General features: G+C 36.0%; 1 protein-coding gene across 1 annotated transcript in view; it reads left to right on the plus strand.

Moving 5' to 3' along the window:
• Positions 1 to 24,055, plus strand: part of shtd (anaphase promoting complex subunit 1) — a 220,066-nt gene that overhangs the window by 45,778 nt on the left and 150,233 nt on the right. Inside the window, exons 7-10 of the mRNA XM_089090505.1 lie at positions 2,943 to 3,229; positions 4,987 to 5,214; positions 7,032 to 7,227; positions 9,893 to 10,094. Of these exons, the coding sequence (XP_088946631.1) occupies positions 2,943 to 3,229; positions 4,987 to 5,214; positions 7,032 to 7,227; positions 9,893 to 10,094 (913 nt within the window). The remainder of the gene's footprint in view (positions 1 to 2,942; positions 3,230 to 4,986; positions 5,215 to 7,031; positions 7,228 to 9,892; positions 10,095 to 24,055) is intronic.

Consider the following 24,055-nt stretch of genomic DNA (forward strand, 5'->3'; position numbering starts at 1 on the left):
ATTTCACGATTGAATACTGAATACAGTCATGAGTTTCATAGTCATTTGTTCTGTGACTTGTGTGTGAAGAAAGACTAGCTTTTCCCCATTTATTCCACAGGCATTTTTTTTAAGCCTTAATTATTTACCATTTTTAATTGTTGGATTGGTACTTGGAATATTATTTGCAACATATTATTTACCATTTTGCAATCAATATTAAATTTTTATTCGTATTGCTCTTTAGTTAAAAAATTTTCCCATCCTGAGACCACAAAAGAAGAAACAACGGTTGTGAGATGTTCTATGTATATCCTGTTAGATCTATATATAATCCTGTTAGATTTTGAAAAACACGTGTTTTGGTATTCATTGAAAAATACCCTTTTTTGTATTTCCGTTGGAAAAATGAAATTACCCCCTAGAATTTTAAAAGTTTATTTTGCCGCCAAAAAATTTCTTGAATCGGCACCAATGCCTTTGTTCGTCTCTTATTCTATTAGACACTTCCACGTTTCATTTTTTTATTTCATGCTTGTGCTTGAGTTATTTTGTTACTTTGCTTGACTCCTTCTTTTCGCCTTAATTATTTTATTTTTATTTTTTGTTTGATTCCTTTAAGATTGAGGAGTATATAAGATAAGTAAACCCATTACATAGTTACTCCAACGAATTCAACAAAGCATTGGTGTACGAAAGAACTGAATAGAATGTATCAAATAAAAACGATGAAACTATGACGCAGCTTTGTTAGCTTGGTTCTATTTACTAATAAAAGTACAATGTTCTAATATACATGCAAATTCTCAAAACATTTTTTTACTCATATTTTCCATTTGTTTTTTAAGCTTTGATTAGATTTTGATAGTTTTTTTTTTATTTTGGAAGGTCAATAGCTAAATAATTATGATTATTTTTTTCAAGGACATTGTTACTATTAGCCATCCTCTTTCTCCCACTTTTTATCTTTTTTATACTTTTTTTGCTACTTGAGGAGCTGCTTGATAGCTAAGCTTTTTCAAAGAATTACTTGCTGCTTGGCAGCTTCTTTCTGGAACTTTTTATTTTCTTTCCACTCTTTCTACCACTTTATCAGCTTTTGCCAGCTCTTTCAACCACTTTGCAAATAACATTTTTTCGAAGAAAAGCTTAAGCTGGCTAACTTCTTTCTGGCACTTATTATCTTCTTTCTATTTTTTCTGCCACTTGAGGAGCTTTTTGATAGCTACGATTTTTTTTCAAAGAGCAACTTGCTGCTTGGCAGCTTCTTTCTGGAACTTTTTATTTTCTTTCCAATCTTTCTACCACTTTACCAGCTTTTGCCAGCTCTTTCTACCACTTTAGCGGGGCTAACTTCTTTCTGCCACTTATTATTTTCTTTCTATTTTTTCTGCCAATTGAGGAGCTTCTTCATAGCTAAGATTTTTTTTTCAAGGAATAACCAGCTGCTTGGCAGCTTCTTTCTGGCAGTTTCTTATTTTTTTTCCACATTTTTAACCACTGTACCAGCTTTTGCCAGCTCTTTCTACCACTTTACTAATAAAAGTTTTTCGAAGGACAACTTACAGCTGGCCAACTTCTTTCTGCCACTTATTATCTTCTTTCTATTTTTTTTACACCCGAGGAGCTTCTTGATAGCTACGATTTTTTTTTCAAAGAGCAACCTGCTGCTTGGCAGCTTCTTTCTGGCATTTTTTATTTTCTTTCCACTGTTTTACCACTGTACCAGCTTTTGCCAGCTTTTTCTACCACTTTGCTAATAAAATTTTTTCGAAGAACAACTTACAGCTCGCCAATTTTTTTTTTGTGGCACTTTGTATCTTCTTTCTATTTTTTTTGCCGCTTAGGGAGCTTTTTAATATGTGATTTTTTTTTCAAAGAGTAACGTGCTGCTTGGCAGCTTCTTTCTGGCACTTTTTATTTTCTTTCCACTCTCTCTACCACTTAACCAGCTTTGCCAGCTCTTTCTACCACTTTGCAAATAGTAATTTTTTCGAAGAACAAGTTGCAGTTGGCCAACTTCTTTCTGCCACTTATTATCTTCTTTCTATTTTTTCTGCCACTTCGGGAGCTTTTTAATATGTGTTTTTTTTTTCTAAGAATAACTTGTTGCTTTGCAGCTTCTTTCTTGAACTTTTTATTTTCTTTCCACTCTTTCTACCACCTAACCAGCTTTTGCCAGCTCTTTCTACCACTTTGCAAATAAAATTTTTTCGAAGAGCAAATCACAGCTGGCCAATTTCTTTCTGCCACTTATTATATTCTTTCTATTATTTCTGCCCCTTGGGGAGCTTTTTAATATGTGTTTTTTTTTTTTTAATTTAGTTTTTTATTTTAATTTTAATTAATTTATAGTTTTTAATCTTAATATGTGTTTTTTAATTTAGTTTTAATATGTGTGTTGTTTAATAATTTTTTCGAAGAACAAGTTGCAGCTGGTCAACTTCTTTCTGCTACTTATTATCGTCTTCCTATTTTTTCTGCCACTTGGGGAGCTTTTTAATATGGGTTTTAATGGTTTTTTTTTTCAATGAGTAACTTGCTGCTTGGCAGCTTCTTTCTGGCACTTTTTATTTTCTTTCCAATCTTTCTACCACTTTATCAGCTTTTGCCAGCTCTTTGGGCCACTTTGCAAATAACAATTTTTCGAAGAACATACATCTGGCCAACTTCTTTCTGCCGCTTATTATCTTCTTCCTATTGTTTCTGCCACTTGGGGAGCTTTTTAATATGTGTTTTTTTTTCAAAGAGTAACTTGCTGCTTGGCTTCTTTCTGGTGCCATTTATTTTCTTTCCGCTCTTTCTACCACTTTACCAGCTTTTGCCAGCTCTTTCTACCATTTTGCAAATGACAATTTTTTCGAAGAACATGTTACAGCTGGCCAACTTCTTACTGCCACCTATAATCCCCTTCCTACTCTGCCGCTTGGCAAGCCTCTTTTTAATTGCAGTTTTTTTTCAAGGAGCAAGTTACGGTTGGCCAGCTTCTTTCTGCCACTGGGATCTCCTCAACTTTTCCTTCTGATTCGAGGCTTCAAACTCCTTCAGAAAGACAGATGTCAGCAATGGGGTCTTATCAAACATCACCAGCGTATGAGAATTTGCAACAACGATCAGTTCAACAGCATTTTCATCCGTATCACCCTGAGTCCCCGTCATTCAGTAGAACTCCATTAAGGATGCCTCGATTCAAGGATTCCCCTGTTGTTTCGCGTCTTGATAGTCCCAGTTCAGAATTATCTTCTTTGAAGTGAGTTTTAATCGTATATTGATTTCTGTTAATTGCAGCCTGTACGGGCACATAAGCTGAATTTTATGCCAGGCTTGGGTTAGTAGAGGTTTGAATATTGGAGAGGGGTGAGGTATCCAAACTTGTAAAAAGGTAAAACAGATTAAATTATCTGAAGCTATATTGCTTTGAGTATCTTTGACAGCTCAACGGTTGGCTTTATTCTCAGATCAGTTTCTCAAAAAAAGGGTATGAACTTGTGTATATTTAATGTTAGGGAAGTGGCAGTAATAAGAGTTAATTCACATGAGTTACTTTAAATAACGTTGGTCAAGCTAAATGACGTTCAATCTTCTCATTTATAGTTACAACTTTTTTTTCTTTCTTTTTTTATTTATTTATTTCTATTTCCAGTCAGAGCACAAACATTAGTACAAATTCTTGGTGATTAGTTTTATGATGAGAAATATTCACTTTTAGGACAATTATTTTTTATCAGTCACCGAGCATTCTTTTGACATTAGAAAAGACTATAATCGTATCCAGACATCCAATAATGAAAAAAAGAGAATATTGGCTTTTCCTGCAATGGGAACATCTTGGAACGGTGTAAAGAGGGAGGCTTTGAATAGATTGGGATAGAGGGGGAGCGTGCGTAGCTGTGTCGGCCTCAGGCGGCTTGTTGCTGCAGTGAGTTAGTGCTTAGTAGTGGTAGTAGTAGTAGGTCAAATTAACATATCAACGATGAGGTGTTATAGAACAATGAAGATATAGTGACTCGAAATTATTTTAAATATTCCAACACTCCTTGTGTCTTAGATTTACTAAATTTGGGTTGAATACCAACCTGCTGACCGTAGACACTTGACTTTTTAAGTTTATTTCTGTAAGTTTGACGTAGCTACAATAGCTACCGAGCTACCATTGGCGATGGTTAGAAAAAATCTAAAAACAGAAGTTTGAAGTCAATTCAGTGTTTTCCCATTTTCCAGTTTGTTTTTTCGCGAACGTAGGTAATTTGTGTTTTATTATATGACGTTACTTAAATTACACTGTTAGAGGCCACTCCTAAGAACGCAAAAAAAAAAACAAAAAAAAAAACTGATTTAGTCAGAAGCCAAATAGAATAAGTCTCTAAACTAAACTACAAGAAAATCTCATCAAGTAAGATGCATTGACATTGTGATAAACTATTTATCTACTCAAGGGTACCCTCAAGAGCAGTAGCGTTTTAGTTGGCTCCAGCTATTAGCGTGAAAAGACTAAAATCTGCTCTTTATTTTTCCGTTTTGCCAAGTGCCTACTAAAATTGCCACCTTGGACAAAAATTGGTTTTCTTATTCGTCGCTACAACCTAGCAGACTCAAATCTAGCTATTGAGACACTTACTAGACGGCAAAAAAACAAAACCAGCAATTCTAAAGCACGAGTGGGCAAGTTTGCTTGAATTTTCCCTCTTGTTTCCTTTTTTTTTCTCCTTTCAAAAGTTTTTGTCTTTGTTGCTATTTTCGAAGAAGTTGTTGTTTCTGTTGTAATCTTTGAGTATGTTATCTTTCAGTTTCCACTTTTCGTACTATTTTGTATACTATTTAAGAAGTTGTTGCTTTTGTTGTTATTATTTTTATTTTTTTTCTTTAGCATATTATCGTTTTGTTTTCTCTTTTCGCATTTTTGTATACTCTGTCATTGTACATTTATTGTATACGACGGGTTTTCAATATATATTATTATTATTATTATTGTAAATTTATGACTCTTGTGTTGTTTTTTCTTTCTAGTCAGCGCACAAATTTCGGCTCAGCTTCACGGGTACAATCCCTCCGACAAGGTGCCAGCTATTTCTCACCTTCGCGGCAGACAAGTGGACTCTCACCTCAAGCCCAAATAGCTCGCAGTCCGATTGGTTCGTCATCAGAGCCCCCTTTGATGGCCGATGGAGCTACTGTGGAAGAACCTATTTTACCTGATTTGTGTCTCCAGTTCTTATGGGAGGAGCCTAAAAATCCGTGAGTGTTTCAGCTTGATTTAACTTAATATTGTAATTAACTAATAGTTACAACTGTTTTATGAAATTTTTAAATAATTATTAAGTAAGTAATTAATTAAATTAGTAATAATTGAGTAGTTAGGTTATAATTACAACTTAATTCTTGTAGTTGCAACTGCTTTACTTTGATTCTACCATAATTAAGATGTAAATATAGAAATGTTTAACTATGAGCGAAACCTTTAATCAAGGTCAGAGCTGAATAAAATAATAAAGTCCGAATATTTTGGTTTCACACTCAGGAACCTTTATTTGTAGAAAGAGAAAAAAAAACTTTATAGTTGTTAGCCAAAAATGTTGAACGTTTCTCTTAGTGGGGAGAAACATGCAATATACAAATGCAGCCTCAAATGATATGCTAATCAAACTGAATCAATGAAATTGCATAGATCCAAAACAAATTTGTATTTCGATATGACATTCTAACAATAGGAAATAATCTTTAAACCTATAAACAGAATGGAAATTGGGTCTAAGAAATTATTCATTTTTACTAAGGAAGTTTTAATTTTAAAGCTGTTCTAATTTTAGCTTTAATTTTAAAGTAATTTTAATTTTGAAGTTGTTTTGTTGTTGGCTGAAATTTCATTTCAAACAGAAGTGAATGCTTTGTGATTGATTGTAATCAATCACAACTGGATTATTCACAACGGGGTAAGAACTATCACTACTGGATTATTAAGACCTGCTAGAAGCTTATAGTAGCCTACTGATGTGCTATTTTTATGTTTATTATTCGTATGTTATTTTTGTACATGAATAGTCAGGATTATTGTTTAGAAAAGGACTTAAAAACTGCCCAAGACTTCTTTTAAATAGCCCTAAGATAGATCCTTGTTGGTTCCAAAGGATTGTACGAATTTGGGGATAAGAAATAAAACTTTTAAGCCCTTTCCGAATTTACTGGTCTGCTTTGTTCTTTGTTTTTTGTGCCTTAAATTTGTATATAATAATAATTTATTTTAAACCCTTGCACAAGCATAAAATGCACTTAGAGGAGTACAAAGATGCAGGAAATTAAAAAATAATAGAAGTACTATCAAGAAAAAAACTCACAAGAAGTATAACATCTCAGCATCTATACAAGAAGTATAACATCTATATAAGAAGTATAACATCTCAGAAGTATAAGAAGTATAATATCTCAGACAACACAATTAAGCTATACAACTTAGTGAAAAGTGGACAAAGTTTTCTCTGCGCTTACGGAACCTGTCCACAAGCTGGTCCATTTTTGAAGAAATACCATAAACACCATATGTACTGAAAACGGAAATTACGAGTCCAAAGCGGCAACTGCCGAAGATATTTGCAAAAACGGAAGAATGTCTCTGCCTAATGAAAAGGATTCTGATTTTTACAAGAATTGTTTTGTTTTTTTCAAAGCATGTTTTCAGTAACGAGATTTAGTAATTTCATGCTTAATATTAATAAAAAAAAAAAAAATAAAAACAAAGGAATTCTAACCAATCCGAATAAAGGCGGAATTTAAAGCTAGGCATTTGTTTTTATCTATCTTGATTTTGATTGGTTGAAATTCAAACATAAGTTATAACTCTTACAACTAGACAGTCAGTAATTGCTTATTTTTACTAAGACGCATTTAAGAATTCAAGAAAATAAAAACAAAGATTGTTCTAATCATTTCGATGTTTTGACCACCTTTTCTTTCATTAAATCTCTAAAATATTATTGTCTTAAACATTTAGAAAGGCCAATAACAAGGAATGGCTTCATAGAGTTCCATTAATGCATTAAATTACTCTATATTTTCAGTCAGTTTATCAGCATACCATCAAATAAAGTATTCCTATCAGAAGACTTGGTTGGCCAAAGATATGTCTGTATGCTAATGTCGAAGCAATCTGTTCTCTGCTTATTACGATACGAAACCGTTGTCAACGATTCTGACACAGGGATTGTTTTTAAACCGCAAAAGTATATACCTGCTATAGACGCAGAAAACCTTTCGGTAAGAATATATATATATATATATATATATATATATATATATATATATATATATATATATATATATATATATATATATATATATATATATATATATATATATATATATATATATATATATATATATATATATATATATATATATATATATATATATATATATATATATATATATATATATTCATTAGTAAATATTTCTCATTTTATTTCTTACCCACGTTTTGATCAACTTGACTTGTTACAGTATGTAAATTCTCAATGTAGTTCAATGCTGCTATATAACATATATAACTGTGTTAGTTCGTTTTTCAAAACAAGGTGATTGAACTGCTTTTTGTCTCAACCGTGAATGGCCCCTTATCTACTATGAAGTCCATCCTTCTGTAAACTCAACCTGTCGAAAAGGACTATCAACACATATTTTAGGAGCGTTTATATGGAATATAAAAATGTATAATTTTTTGGAGCCTTTCACTTGCTTTTTTTTGGTGGTGGGGGGGGGGTGATTAAATCTCTTACCCTCCTTCAAAATAGAAGCCACCTGCAGACGTATCCACTCCAGATTTTTTTTTGTTTTGTTTTGTCCACAGTACTCAAAAGCGTTTATGTAATTCAACTCCTTTGAAATTTTGAGGGTAATTTGCCCTTCCCTATCGAAACAAAATTTTGTATACATACCTGTTCCGTTTTCTAATTCTAAGAGGGAACGCGCAAGGAGAAAAAAATCTCGCGTGAAAAAATTCTCATAATCAGTGCTTTCCTGCAGGCTGTTAAACATAAATTTATCCTAGGGACAGAGTAAATTCTTCAAAGTAGCATAACAAGAATTACAAACAGGAAACTTAGAGAAATTCAATTTTCAGAAAATGTCTGAGATCCGTGCTGTCATAGCGGGTGTGACAACTTTTTTTCTAAGGGTGCACAAAGAATTAAAGAAAATGTTAAAATCTCAACAGTCTAAGGACAGCGTAATGGGTGAAGCCGCACTTGAAAATTATGGGGACTTCAGTTTAAACGTAACTGTCGCAAGGACATCTTCCTCGATGAGTTGTGAGGAGACTACATACAGCTATAAACGCGAGAAGTACCTGGAAGAGAACTTTTTCCAGAGAACTACTGTGATGCAAGATGGCCTCCCGCTGTAGGTCACCCCAAAAACCTCAAGTGTTTTTATCCTTTAGTTTATTTATCCTGACAAAGTTTTATCAGACAACTTTATTTTGCTAATTATGACTAAGAGACATCATATTTGGGCTTTGCCCACAAGAGCTATGTCTTGTTTTTGAATTAAATGAATTTGAATTTGAAAACATGGCTTACTTATTTCAAGAAGAGTTTTAGTAAATGCTAAAGAACTAATTCTGGACTAGTGTTATAGCGTGTGGTGATGTCGCCATAAAACCTGGTATAATGTAAAAAAAGATGTTTAAACCAACACAAAATGGGGCTATTGAATATCAAAAATCACGTATAATTTACAAGCTCGTATCGAGCAGAGCTAAGCCGGGGATATCTTTATTGCCAGAGTGCTGCCCATTAGAAGCACCTACAACCAGAAACTCCCTGCCTGAAGTTTCTAAAAGTGACCTGTTTTTGACCGCCATTTAAAATGACCTGCTGGAGGTTTTTCCGAATTTGGAGTTGGAGTTCAAGGTTCTTCCGAGTTAGAGGCATATTTTCCCAAAAAAACATGTCTTAGCTGCTTTAAAAGAAGGTTTGATAAATATTTTATGAAAAGGATAAGGACTAGTGGCATCAAATCTAGTGATGCCACCGTTAAACCTGGTATAAAAAAGGGCTTAAACCTACAGGAAATGGGACCATAAAATATCCAAAAAGGACCCAAAATGACTTTATTAGTATCTTAACTAAGATTTTAGTGCCAGAAACTACTGTAATGACATTTTTTAGGCATGTTTTGAAACAAAACAATACTTTAGTCCAATCAGAAAAACAATAAATTACAAAACATGATAAAAAAAAGAAAAGAAAACACAAATAGCACAAAACACAAAAAAACAAATAGAAAACACAAAAGAAAGCACAAGCCAATTCCAAAAGGCTCGTAGACCTTTTTCTCAATTTCAATTGTTAGTCTTAAAATTGGAGAACTCATTATGAGAGTGCCGGCTCATTATAAAAAGCCAGCCAACTTAGAAAATGCACTTTTTAAAGCTTGGGGAAGTTTAAATTTGTCGCTTTTCCAATTATTCCAATATAAATGCTAAGAACAGTTCAACGAGGTTTAAAAGAGAACTCCAATGCTTCTATATAAAAAGCTGGGTAGTTGTTCCAATTTCTTATACATTTAATTTTGTTCCCCAAATTAGTAAATTGTTTGCTAAAATCCCGCTATAATTTTCAAATGTTATTTTTAGATTTTTCCTAGTGAATGAGCTATATGTCTTTGCGAATGAATTATCCGTAAGCACCCTCATCTAATGAGTCATTTCTATTTACTTGTTTTGATATAATATATTCGAACGACACTGATCATCTTTATTTGGTTAAATAATACTTCAAAAAAACGATAAAGGGTTTGCAAAATTTTCCGCTGTTGTTTTTTCTTTAGGTAAGAGTTCTATAAGGGAAAGGGAGCTCATCAGCCCCCTTTCCTTTCCGATATCGATAAGTTCCTTCTTGTAATGACTGTATTTGTTCTCTAGGAATTGAAAATGGTGCTCGTATTAGATCCTCTAGTACAAGGTGAAAGCAGCATTTCCCTCTACTCTGGCTCTGTAAGGATATCGAGAATCGTCCCACCCCATTTACCTAAGCCCGCTGGCCTATCTCCAGATTCCTTCTTATCAGCGAAGCACAAATCAGTAGTAGATAGGAGCCTTTTTTCTAAAGACAGCCTTCAAAAAGGTAAGTTTTGATTAATGTGCAATGTGAATCTTTTACTTAGTCAAAAGTAAATAAAGCAAAACAGTAATACCTTTATGTTACCGTGGATGTCCGAAATTGGTGAAAGTCGACATTCACTGGTGAACGTCCGAAATGTCTTTTTTTTTCTCCTTGGATATAGTCAGCGTGGCCAGTCAGTTTTTTTTGTTTTTTTTTTGCAAGGTTTGATGATGACAGGCTAGGTTTGGTGGTTTGGGTTAGGTTTTTAACCCATTTCTGAGATTTATAATCTAATTTAACCTAGCCCAACCTAACTTTAACTTTTACCATCAAAGCTAGCATAAGACTGAAAAAGCTGATTCGCAAAACTAATTGAATCCAAACAGAGAAAAAGGAATTTCGTACATTCACTGGTGAATGTCGACATTAACCAGATTTTGGACATTCACAGTAACATATATATGCTACCGTGAATGTCTGAAATTCGTGAATGTCGACATTCACCGGTGAATGTCCGAAATACCCTTTTTTTTCCTTGGATTTAGTCAGCGTTGCCAGTCAACTTTTTCAGTTTAATGCGAGGTTTGATGATGACAGGTTAGGTTAGATTAGGTTTGGTTAGGTTGGGCTAAGTTAAGTTAAGTTTTTAACCGATTCCTGATATTTATAACCAAATTTATCCTAACATAATCTAACCTAACTTAACTTAAACTATTATGATTATAGCTTGCGTAAAACTGAAAAAGCTGACTCGCAAAGGTAATTAAATCTAAGCAGAAAAAAAAAGTATTTCGGACATTCACTGGTGAATGTTGACATTAACCAGATTTCAGACATTCACGGTATCATTACTTAATTTGCTTTTTTTTAAATCTAATTTGAACTCAACACTTTAGTAACAAAAGAGAAATACAATGCAATTGCTCATTCAATACCCTTTGCAAATATATTAATCACTACCGCTTCTATAAAAGAACGATAAATAAGAATTATATTTGAAGTGCTGTCACATTGGCTCGTAATTCCACCCACTTAAGAATTAATTTGGAATTAGACCCCTCATTTTAAAGTTCTTCATTAGTTTTTTTAAACCAGATATAAATTGAAAATAAGTTAAGCTTTACTCGTTTTATTTAACAAAAATTCCAGATGCCTTGCTATTCTACAAATGAACTGAGGCGACGTACTATTTAAGACACCTGGAAGTATCAATTCATTTTTCCAAATACCTCTTCCCTTATCGTAGAGAGCCCCTGGCACCGGATCAAGCAATGCATTATATAATCCTCTTTAACTCTGCAAAGCGGGCAAGTATATCTGTCTTCATTGGGATATCTTGCTGTAGCATATCTTTCAAATCTTGCGTTAATTTGCAGGTAGTTAGCCCTGAGTTGCATCCACAATATCTAGTATCTAGCTGGTAAATTTAGCTTAAGATAGAACTCCAGCCCATAAACTACCTTAACGTCTTTATAAAACTTTCATGTTTCTGATTTCTTTATCTCCTCTCCATGTTTGGATCTTTTGGTTTTCTAGTACTATCTCAATCTCATTCTCTCAATTTGCGTTTATATTCATTGGTCCTCTACCCTCATTCTAAACAAAAGAAAATCCTGTTTTGTCTAAAATGTCTTTTATTTTTAGTGGCCATGATTTTTTTTTCCTCTGCCAGAGTAAATCTTCATAAGCTGCCTTAAGTAAAATACTGCTACTACAACTACAACTACTAACAACTCATAGCAGCATGAAGCCACACGAAACCAACACGGCTGCATGATCTCTTCCGTCATCCCAATCTATTTGTAGCCTATCCCTTTGAACGTGCCTACTACTCTTTTATTGCCGTTAATTCTTTCTTTATGATGTCCTCCCACCCCAGATAGGGACGACCTGCTTTCCGTTTAGCCCTAGACGGTTGGCCGAAAAGAACAATCTTCGGCAATCTGTCATCCTTCATCCGCACAACGTGCCCTAACCACCTCAACCTTTCTTTCATTATAGCCCTAGAGAGCGGTATTGAACCACATTTTTCGTATAGCCTATTGTTTGAAATACGGTCAGTCAGCCGGGTACCCAAAAAAATCCTTAAGCAATTTCTCTGGAAACATCTAGCTAATCTTCATCCGCTTTTCGGAGCGTCCATGCTTCAGAGCCATATTTGACCACTGTCATCACTGTAGCTTCTAATATTCTAATCTTGGTTTGCAGACTTATCTTCCTATTCTTCCAGACTTAAGTAACCTGTCTTCCTTAAGTAACCAGACTTCCTTAAGTAACCTGTCACGCGGTAACTGGACGATTCTCAGCCAAAATTTAATTATTGAGACTAGTCTGTAATTTTGTAGTGGCCGTATACCTAGATCTCCGTTTAAAAACTGGGAATGAGTTGTTCTATGCAGCCCAAACAATCTCTTAAAGTTCCCTAATTGAATACTCTATAGCTGAGCCGCTTTATCATGTCCCCAAATCTCTGCTCCGTAATGTAGAATGGGCATTATTCTCGATAAAAAGACTCTTTTATGCAACGACACGTTTTTTATTCCCATTACATTATTCAAGAAAATTGTAAACATTGCTGCTCTTCCTCGGTTTATCGTTTCCTTTATATGTGAATTCGATCTTCCATTACTTTGAAAAATATATCCAAGATACTTAATTTTATCCACAACTTGTATCACCTCCCCCTCAAACCAAAATTTACTTTCACATTTATCATTCCTCTTGTTAAATATAACCACATTTGATTTCTGAACATTTACCTGAAGGCACTTCATCTTTAGATAATCATCTCTTAAACCCAGAAGCTTCTGTAAATCGTGTGCCGAATTCACCACTAGAGCAGTGTCATCTGCAAACAACAACACTGAGTAGCTTTATTGCCTAATCTCACTGTTGGAGCCCATTTTTTTGCTAAAAATTCAACAATGTCATTAATAAAAAGACCAAAAAGTCGAGGTGACAAGGTGCGTCCCTGCTTTACTCCTTTCTTAACTTTAGAAGGCCTTGAAAGACCTGACCCATGTACTCTTACTATTGTACTAGTTTCAAAATACATATTTACAACCAAATGAATGAAACAGGAAGGTAGCCCCACATCCTCTAGGCTTTTCTTAAGCAGAACTCTATTAACATTATCAAACGCTTCTTTTGCTTTTTTTAAGTTCAAAAATGCAACATATAAGTTATTTTTTCCTGATCCATACTTTTCAATTAATCCACTTAAAATAAACACTCTATCCGTAATACTATAACCTTTTCTAAAACTTCCCTGTTCTTCATTCACAACTCCAAAACCCTCTAGCCAATCATTTAACCGGCTGTCTAAAATTTTTTCGAAATATAGGAGCTAAGGCTATCAGCCTATAACTCTCATGATCCAGGACTCCCCCTTTAAATATAGGGACCATTATCGATGTCCTCCGTGTAGAAGGCCATACTCCATTATTAATAATTCTATTAAATATGTAAACTAACTCAGGCAATATCACACTAAGTGACCTCTTTATCAAATTTGCTGGTATTCCGTCTGTTCCTGTCCAGACCTTCCTTTCATATTCCTGACAACTTTCCTAATTTCTTCTGACGAGACATCTCTTACCAAATCATAATCCTTTTCTCTCATAGGGAACAACACAAAATCGCTCCAATTTTCCTTACTTGATTCTATACCTTCCCCTTCTATACTCTCTAAATAGCTTGACCAAATATCGGCCGCTTGGATATTTGATAGGGCCTTTCTTTTATTATCATTTGATTTCATTTTTGACCAACAATCTTTTGTATTACCTAGATTAAAAGCTTGCTCCAGCTCCTTATGTTCTTCTCTAAGCTTCTCTAAGCTTTTTCTATTAATCAACCTTTTATATTCTCTACTTTTTTCTTTAAATCTTAACAATAATTGAGGATTTTCCTCGGATGAAGAGTTATTTTTAACTGCCCCTAGTAAATCTTCTGAATAATTTTTCATAATTTTACACTCATTGTCAAAGAAATTTACATTTATTTTCTTATTTAACCTTTCAGACTTTTGAGCACAATTATAAATAATTGAACCCGATTCACTCAGAGTCATATCAACATCCATTGATGATTTATACATAATTTTAAGCCTTTCAATTACCTCGGGCCTTGGAAGTTCATTTCCCAACAACTCCAGCTCCTCACCACTCCACTCAGTCTTTAAAGGTTTCATATAAAAATTTTTTTTTTTTACAAATCACCGTTACTCTTCTTCGCTGCATTTGTCTTTCCCACTATTCCCGTTGTAATGCTTAGTTTAACCTCCACTGGAAAATGATCTGATCCTATGATACTTAGAACCTCAACGCACATTGTGTACTTCACAAGCTCAAGACCAGCCAATATATAATCAACTATGCTTAGATTTTTTCCTGACAGACAGGTAAACTCACCCACCTCTGCATCCTTACCAAATCGTCCGCTTCCAACCACAAGTGCACTATCAGAGCATAGCTCCAGAAGCCTCTTACCTCGGCAATTAGCCTTTCTTTTAAGTCCTTGCTACTTCTAAGTGTCTTATAAATATCAGGTACCAAATTTGGCGTTCCTACAAACGAAGCTTCATTCATTTCATTACACAGCCCAATATAAGCGTTAAGATAACTAAAAAATTATCTTGAAAAACTAAAAAATTGAAACTTGAAAAACTAAAATTATCTTGAAAAACTAAAACACAACTAAAAAATAATCATTATCATCTTGACAACGTAAATGTCTTATCTCTTCCTCAAGCAGATCCCGTTGATTCATTACTATATGGGCTATACTGAGGAACTATGTATACCACTCCAAGCATCAATCTTTTGCCCTTTGTAAGAGGAATTCGAACCCATACAATGTTTTCAGAATTGCTAGGAATACGTAAATAATTTTGTAAATAACCTTGCTTAATTAACACTAAAATATCTCATATTTCCAGCCGCTTTACTAGTAACTTTTTGTACTGAGTAACCTCTGAAAGTTGACACTGAATCTTCACTGTGCCACGTCTCAATTAAAGCAATAACAACCACATCATGTAAATCTTGTAATATATGGTCTTTCTTATTTTTTAGACCTTGGATATTCCATGTAACTATACGCAAAGGGTGGACATGACCGTAGTGTCCCTGTTCACTTGGCAATAAAACATCATTTACTGGTAGGGGATACGGTGAGACGGGATCTTCTCTATGTGGGAAAGAAAGTCGATAGTAATCACTAGTATATGCAGCAGTAGGGCCCTTTGATGGACCTTTATAGTTAACTTCTCTTCTCACAACATTACGAATGTTACCACGGTTCTTGTCTTCTGGACTAGTGGTTTCACTTATTTTTCTTACTCTTTTTTCATATTTATTCGTAGCTCTGGGAGATTTTCTACTTTTTTTAATAGACCTTGATGCGCTTTTGGAGCTTTTAGGTGAAGAATCTTTGATATTGGACCCCACCACCGTCTGGGTATCGCTCTCAGAATTTTCTGATACTGACTCACAAGCCTCGAAAAAGTCCATTTTTTCAGCCACTGATTCAACCGTACTATTTCTTTTCGATAACGTTTCTCTATTCTGCCAGTTTGGCTTAACGTTTTCCCCGATGGACACTACCTCTGTCACGCACTTGGAGGAGAAGTCGAAAATAAACATTTTGCCGTCTATAAATAATTTGTCTCCCCTCAGCCTTGTTTGTTGGCGCTTAGAAAGGGCATCATTTAAGACCAACTTCAAATGCTTGCTCGCTTCCCTTTGCATTTGGGTATAACCTGGGGATGCCGATATCCCTCTTCTCTTCAACAGAGGGTTAGATCTCAAAATAACCCCACGAATTTCAACTCAATTTAGTTTTTATACCACTGGACAGAACGAATTCTAAACACACCTTTCACGTCCCAGCGGGAAAGGCCTAAATTGGGTAGGCACTTATTAAGAGTCTTAAGAACTTCTTCTTTCAGAGTATTCGCTGCCGTATTAATGGGAGGAAAGTTATAGGGTACTATATTTGACCTTCTAAGTTCTTCGTCTAAAGCATCTGAGCGTTGACTAGCTGCGCTTAAATACTTTCTCAATACCTCGATTTCCCTTTTCATTATCTTTCTCAATACCTTGATTCTTTCGATGCTCGATGCTCAATACTTTCTCAATACCTCGATTTCCCTTCATTAGCTCGTGCATTTCTTGCGGATTTCTGATTTATGGCAGCTAATTGGCTTTCAATTGCAGTAACTTTAGTTAGTACTTCAGGAAGCGTCTTTTCCAATGTCTCAGTCAAGCGAGGCATTAGGTCCAACTTGAAATTAATTTCGTCTAAGAACTGAGCGCTCGCTCCTCTTTCAATGGACATTTCAAGGGAAAATTAATTAATTAAGAATGAATAGTAGCAATAATCTTAAAGAAACAACAGCCGTAGATTAAATAGTTTTTACTAATACTGTTATAACCATGGGCGCCCATAAGCTGAATTCCAGTGGAGGGGGGCAAACCTCGTTTAATTGACATTTTTAATGCTATATAATAGAAATCTCAGAGCAAAAATATAAAAATAAGGCAGCATCATTCAGCCAGGGGGAGGGCGGCCCCCCCAGCCCCCCCCTTATGGGCACCCATGGTTACAAGTCTTTTCTTACTCTTAATTCCAAATTTCAATCTTTATTATAAATTTCAATCAACAGCCACTATTGCAATCAACAAGTCATTGCATCATTGCTAAAAAACATACCCAATTTTCTACCCAATACATTTAAATTTATCTACCCAATTACATTAAATTGGATACAAAAAAATTTTGTATCCAATGAATACAAAATTGTTCACAAATAAGTCCTTTATCGTTGTCCAATTAAAGCAGCAAGTTTTATCACCGTGTATTTCACTTGTTTTTTGACGATGTTCACCCGATGAACGCTGAATGAAAACGCTGAACGATTAAATATATATATATATATATATATATATATATATATATATATATATATATATATATATATATATATATATATATATATATATATATATATATTCTTGTTATGGGGTAACAAGCATAATTTCATATTTTTTAAGCAGCGATAGTTACGCGTAGATACTTTCATAACCCACAAACCATTCGTTGTTTTTTAGTTGTTTAAGTTTGCGAGGTCAGGGTGTTAGAATTGGTTTGAAAATTAATGTTAAGAAGACTGAGTCACTAAGGCTAGGAAGGCTAGGAATAAGTGAAGATGAAAAGGTGACGTTGGGTAATGAAAAGATTGATCAGGTGGGCAGCTTCACTTACCTTGGTAGTATTATTAGTAAAGAAGATGGGATCAGTGAAGATGTTAAAAGTAGAATATCCAAGGCTCAGGGTGTTTTTTCACAGTTGAAAAAAGTTTGGAAGGATAGGAAGATAAGTCTGCAAACAAGATTAGAATATTAGAAGCTACAGTGATGACAGTGGTCAAATATGGCTCTGAAGCATGGACTCTCCGAAAAGCGGATGAAGATTTGCTAGATGTTTTCCAGAGAAATTGCTTAAGGATTGTTCTGGGTACCCGGCTGACTGACCGTATTTCAAAGAATTAATTAAAAAAACTTTTTCCACAAAATAAGTTTTTCAGAGAAAAGTAAAGAACTCCATTAAACAAAAAATGAGCAAAAATAAAATCAAATAATCTACCAAGCGTGAAACTTTCATGGACCAGCACCGATAAATAAATGAAACCCAAAACGAACAGAAATTACAATAAATAACCGAGTCAAACTCATAACGAGCAGAAATTAACATAAGTTGGGCTCAAAACCCCTATGCCTTCCCAAGGCCAGAATATAATTTGCACTTTACTGAAAAAAATATAAATGTTTTTACATTTATAACTTTAACAAATCAAATAATATTAACATTTTGATTACTAAATATCAGTATGTGTATATTAAACTGACAATGCACATTCATTTGTATTTTTTTTCAGTAAAGTGCAAATTAGGGCTCTGATAGGGTTATTATCCTAAAAGACCTAATTTCCAGAACTTTCGACTACGTTGAACAAAATGAATATCTCAAAATTTTGATTGGATGTGCTTGTGGAAATGATGGGCGTGAGAGGGGGGTTAGTTGCCCTTCAATCACTTTCGGCTGTTAAAAGGGCACTAGCCCTTTCAGTTTTCAATTGAATGAGCCCTTTTTGATGTTTTTACAACATCGCTTTCTATAAAAACCTTACATGCTCCCAGGTCATAACTTGCAACCCTTGCCCTGAGGGTTGTGGGGGGAGGGTATGGGTTGTCATCCTTAAAGACCTAATTTCCAAAACTTTCAGCTACGTTGAATAAAATGGCTATCTAAAAATTTTGATTGGATGTGTTTGAGGAAAAGGTGGGCGTGAGAGGAAGGTTAGTTGCCCTCAAATCACTTTCTACTATTAAAAAGGGCACTAGCCCTTTGAATTTCCAATCGAATGAGCCCTTTTTCAAGTTTCTAAGACAAAGATTTCAATAAAACCTTATATGCCCCTAGTGCATAACTTATAACCCTTGCCCAGGGTACTGTGGGGGAGTGTTCTGCACAAAGGTATAATTTCTTGAACTTCAAACTTCGTGGAACAAAATGGCTATCTAAAAAGTTTGATTGGATATGTTCGGCGAAATGGTGGGCGTGGAAGCGGTGTTAGTTGCCTTCCAATCACTTTCGACTATTAAAAAGGGCACTAGCCATTTCATTTTCCAATTGAATGAGCCCTTTTTGAAGTTTCTACGACGACTCGTTCTATAAAAACCTTATATTCCCCCAGGGCATAACTTACCACCCTTGCCCTGAGGGCTGTGGGGGAGTGTCCTCCTGAAAAACATTATTTCTATCTGTAAATCCACAACACTGAACAAATTGGCTATCTAAAATTTTGATTAGGTGTGTTTGGGGAAAATATGGGCGAGAGATGGGGGTTAGTTGCCCTCAAATCACTTTCGACTATTAAAAGGGGCACTAGACCTTTGAATTTCCAATCGAATAAGCCCTTTTTCAAGTTTCTACGATAAAGATTTCAATAAACTTATATGCCCCCAGGGCATAACTTTTAACCCTTACCCTGAAGACTGTAGGGGGATTATCCTGCTCAAAGGTATAATTTCCTGAACTTTAACAGTGTGGAACAAAATGGCTATATCAAAATGATTGGATGTGTTCGGGGAAATGATGGGCGTGGAAGGGGTGTTAGTTGCCTTCCAATGACTTTCGACTATTAAAAAGGGCACGAGCCCTTTGAATTCCAAATCGAATGAACCTTTTTTGAAGTTTCTACGACAACGCGCTCTATAAAAACTTTATGTACCCCCAGGGCATAACTGACAACCCTTTTCCTGAGGGATGTGATGGGGTGGTCATCCTCAAAGACCTAATTTCCAGAAATTAAAACTACGCCGAATAAAATGGCAATCTCAAAATGCGGATGTGATTTGCTTTGGGAAATGGATGGCATGAGAGGGGGGTTAGGTGCCCTCCAATCAATTTTGACTATTAGAAAGGGGACTAGCCCTTTGAATTTTCAATCAAATTAGTACTTTTTGAAGTTTCTACGACAACACTTTCTATAAAAACTTATATGCCCCCAGGGCTTAACTTACAACCCTTGCCCTGAAGGCTGTGGAGAAGTGTCCTCCTCAAAAAAATAATTTCTATCTGGAAATCAACTACGCTGAACAAAATGACTATCTGTAAATTTTGATTGGATGTGTTTGGGGGAATGATGAGCGTGGGGGGGGGGGGGGTAGTTGCCCACCAAACACTTTCTACTATTAAAAAAGGCACTATCCCTTTCAATTTCCAATTGAATGAGCTCTTTTTTGAAGTTTTACGACAACACCATCTATAAAAACCTTATATGCTCCCAGGGCATAACTTACAACCCTTGTCCTGAAGGCTGTGGGGAGTGTCCTCCTCAAAAACATAATTTCTATCTGGAAATCAATTACACAGAATAAAGTGCGTATCTGAAAATTTCAATCGGATGCGTTTCGGGAAAGGGTGGGCATGAAAGGGGCTTTGATCCCCTTCCATTAAATTTTTATTATTAAAAAGGGCACTTGGCGTTTCGATTTCCAATTGAATGAGCCCTTTCCGAAGTTTCTACGATAACTTCTTTGATAGGAAGTGCCCTGCTCTAAAAGAAAAATAAAAATAAATGATACTTTGTGCCAACATCGTGCTTATATGCCCCCAAGGCATTACTTAAAACTCTTGTCCCGAGGGTTGGGGGGGGGGAGTGTTCTCCTAAATAGCATATATTCTATCTGGAAATCCACTACACTGAACAAAATGGCTATCTCAAAATTTTGATTTGATGTGTTTGGGGGAGTGATGGGCGTGGGGGGGGGGGGGGCTAGTTGCCCTCCAATCACTTTCGACTACTAAAAAGGGCACTAGCCACTCCAATTTCTAATTGATCAATCCCTTTTCGAAGTTTCTACAACTCCTTCGATACGAAGTGCCCGGGTATGGAGGAAAAATAAAAAAAACATTGTGCCCACATCGTTCTTTACTTAGGCAGCGGTTTCGCACTGCCTATGATAGGCTATACAAAATGTGGTTCAATAGGAGCGTGCGTAGCTGTGTTGGCCTCAGGTGGCTTGGTGCTGCGGGGAGTTTTTAGTAGTAGTAGAAGTTGTCTGTAAAACTGACAAAACCTATCCCCCCCCCACAATGAAATGGTATTGGATGAAGAAATAATACCAGCTACGTGCTGTCAACCGTTGATGTAAGAGTGGGAGTGTGCTAGTCGTTGCTGCGTTCTTCCTCCGCGCAAGAGGAGAAAACTTGTGCCGCAAGAGGAAAAAACCTTAACCTGCCAAATGACATAGTCTATAATACGGGTATCTTTAGTGTAAAAAGTCTTTTTCTAAACTTAGGGGAAATAGTTTCTTTTTTTAGGTTGGGCGAGGAATTGGGGACTATTTAGCAAACAGTTTGGCTATAATAACAGATGCAGCTCATATGCTATCAGACTTTACAAGTTTTCTTGTCAGTCTCTTTGCTTTGTGGATATCGCAAAGAAGTGCGTATCGTAGAGTGTCGTTTGGGTACCGTAGAAAAGGTTTAGGCTAGTTTTTTTTTTCTGTTGATAAAGGTTTCTGGATGTGAAGCCGAAATTTTTGGATTTATTTTTTATATTTGATATTTCTGAAATCATTTTTTTGTATTAAAAGGCTTTCTTTTTTTCACCTTTTTATTAAAAGATTCCGCCTGTTTTCAATATATTTTCAATACAGTTGTAAATGCAAAGTCAGTGAGGCCTGGTTTAATAAATTGTTTGGATGTGGATACGAGTAATGTAATGTAATGTCATTACATTACATTACATGACACTGTTATTATATGAAATTCTTTGTAAGTGAATGCTACATGGCATGTCATGTCATATTATTACTACATGTCATGTTGAAAACAGCTTCAATGACTTGACATCTTGCCTTATTACAATTGAATTTAGAATATAATATATTTTGACGAAAAAGAAATTTAGTTTCCGAAGAAAACTATCCCAGTAGAAAAAAAGAAGAAAAAATGAATAAGACAATTTAAAAAAAACTTAGTTAAAAAAGGAGTGATTAGCGAGTTTTTTTGGAAAGATTAAAAAGATTTTAACCTTAGTTCTCAAGCATATTTGACCAAACATTTCCACTTTTTTTCGACCAATTTTTTTTTAGAAACCCCTTTGATGTTGAACCAACACGTAAATTTTATGAGCAAGTTCTTTTTGGCCATTCATCTGGGTCAAAACAAAAAACCGGCAGTCCCAAAATCGACAGGAAAGGAGTCATAAAGGAGGATCTAAAGAAAATTGGTTATTTCATGGAAAAGGAGGATACGGTGTTGAATAGATTGGGCTGGAGGAGTAGCAGGCCCAGCAGCGTTGGCCTCAGGAGGCCTAGAGCTGTAGCTAGTTGTTAGTAGTAGTAATGGTAGTAATGAGTGATGAAAAGCAATATTGTAGTACTATTGGAAATCATGTTTACGTAAAAGAACAACTGAAAAAGGTCTAATCTACTCTAAAAGCTGTAGACCTGGTTTGCCATGTTTAATTTTTTGTATTATAATAGTTTAGATCATGGGCGGGGACACAATGGACCTTTAGGGAACGAGCAGGGGTTAAATCACTAAAAAGTATATTTTTTTGCAACTGTGTTTCAATTTTACTGGGGGAGGGGGGTTCCTTCAGACAGATCTCAGGGGGAAAGTCCTCTCCTCTTCTCTCTGAGCAGAAATGGCTTAGGTGACGTATAATTGAATTTTTTTCTTGGAAATTAAGGACCTTCAAGGAACTTTGAGCCCGTTTATCCAAATAATCAAATATCCTTTATCAGAATTTCGATATTTTGCATACAGTTTTGTGTACTATCCTTCTAATTTATAGACTTTTTTACAATTTATGCCAATCAGCCTACCCAAAAGTAAATTATGGCATATGTACTTGACAGTTGGACCTGTGACAGTTGACGATCTGAATGATAATGGGGAGCGGCTGCTCAATTGCTGCATCACCCACGCTCTATCAGTCATAAATACCTGGTTTTTGAGAAAAGACATTGCGAAGCACACATGGTACAGCAATGATGGCAAGACAAGAAAGATGCTTGACTACATCATTGGTCGACGACGCTGGTTTTCGTCTCTTCAGAACTGCCGCTCATACAAAGGTGTCGAGCTCGGCAATACCGACCATCGTCTCGTCTCTGCAAGGATAAAATTCCAGCTGAGGGCCAATAAGAGTAACTCCTCATCCACCAAGAGTATAGACACTCCTCGACTGAAGCAAGGTCCCTCGGTTCGCGAGCGGTATTGGGTTGAAGTCTCTAACTTCAACCCAATGTCAGCATGGACCAGCATGGTCCATGCTGGACCATGAAGGTCCAGAATGGACCTTCAACCCAAACCCAGTGTCAGCATGGACCACTTTCAAAGACAATGTTCTCAGAGCAGCTACCGAAGTAGTGGGATCGAAGCCGGGAAAGAAGAAAGAGTGGATTAGCAACCAAACGTTTGAAATAATTGAGCAGAAACGGCGAGCAAGATTACGAGGAGATATTGCACTCTACAGACAGCTCAACAAACTACGCAACTCCTTGCTTCACAGGGACAAGAAAGACTTCATTGTGGGTAAAGCCGATGAGCTCGAGCAAGCTGCCCAAAAGAAAGACATTGGCGCAACATTCAAGATCCTGCGCGAGCTGACTGACCAACATGCCATGACGTCCGCAAGCCCAAAAGCAGCGAATGGAGAAACTATATACGATTAGTCTCAATGTGTTGGTTTCTGGGAGAAACACTTTAATAAGCTGCTAAACTCAGATCCGCCCGACTGCATTGTTCCAGGGCTTGTTGCCGCTGCTGCAGAAGCTACCCCTGCCCCCGACAGCGCCGAATTTTCTCCTGAGGAGATCAAATCGGCAGTGAGGAAACTGAAAATCAATAAAGCAGCTGGCACCTGTGGCATCACTCCAGAGCTACTCATTACGGACGGTCCTGCAATGATTTGGTTGGAGATAGTGTTCAGCGTAATCTGGCGCACTGAAGTTATACTGTCAGACTAAAAGAAAGGCATCATCGTGCTAGTGTTTAAGCGCAAGGGCAGCAAGACGGATTGCAGCAACTACCGTGGTATCCCCCTACTCTCTGTTCCTGGAAAGCTCTTTGAAATGCTCCTGTTGAAACGTGTAATTAGTTTCCTTCATGCTTTGCGCCTCCCCCAACAAGCCGGATTCATGCTAGGAAGATCGACAAGCAAACAGATTCATACGGTCAGACAGATCGTTGAGACGACACTGGAATTCAACAAGAAAGCTTACATAGATTTCATTTACTTTCGTTCTGCCTTCGACACTGTTGACAGGCAGTCCCTTTGGCTAATCTTGAAAGCTGCGGGCCTACCAAGAAAGATAGTCAGCCTCTTTAAAGAACTCTACAGCAGCACAGAAAGGGCCGTCCTTGTTAACGGGAAGCTTTCTTCTTCCTTCCCCATCAAA

This window comes from Artemia sp. Qi Xiang Cuo, chromosome 6, assembly GCF_049724085.1.
Source record: "Artemia sp. Qi Xiang Cuo chromosome 6, ASM4972408v1, whole genome shotgun sequence".
Classification (NCBI taxonomy): domain Eukaryota; kingdom Metazoa; phylum Arthropoda; class Branchiopoda; order Anostraca; family Artemiidae; genus Artemia; species Artemia sp. Qi Xiang Cuo.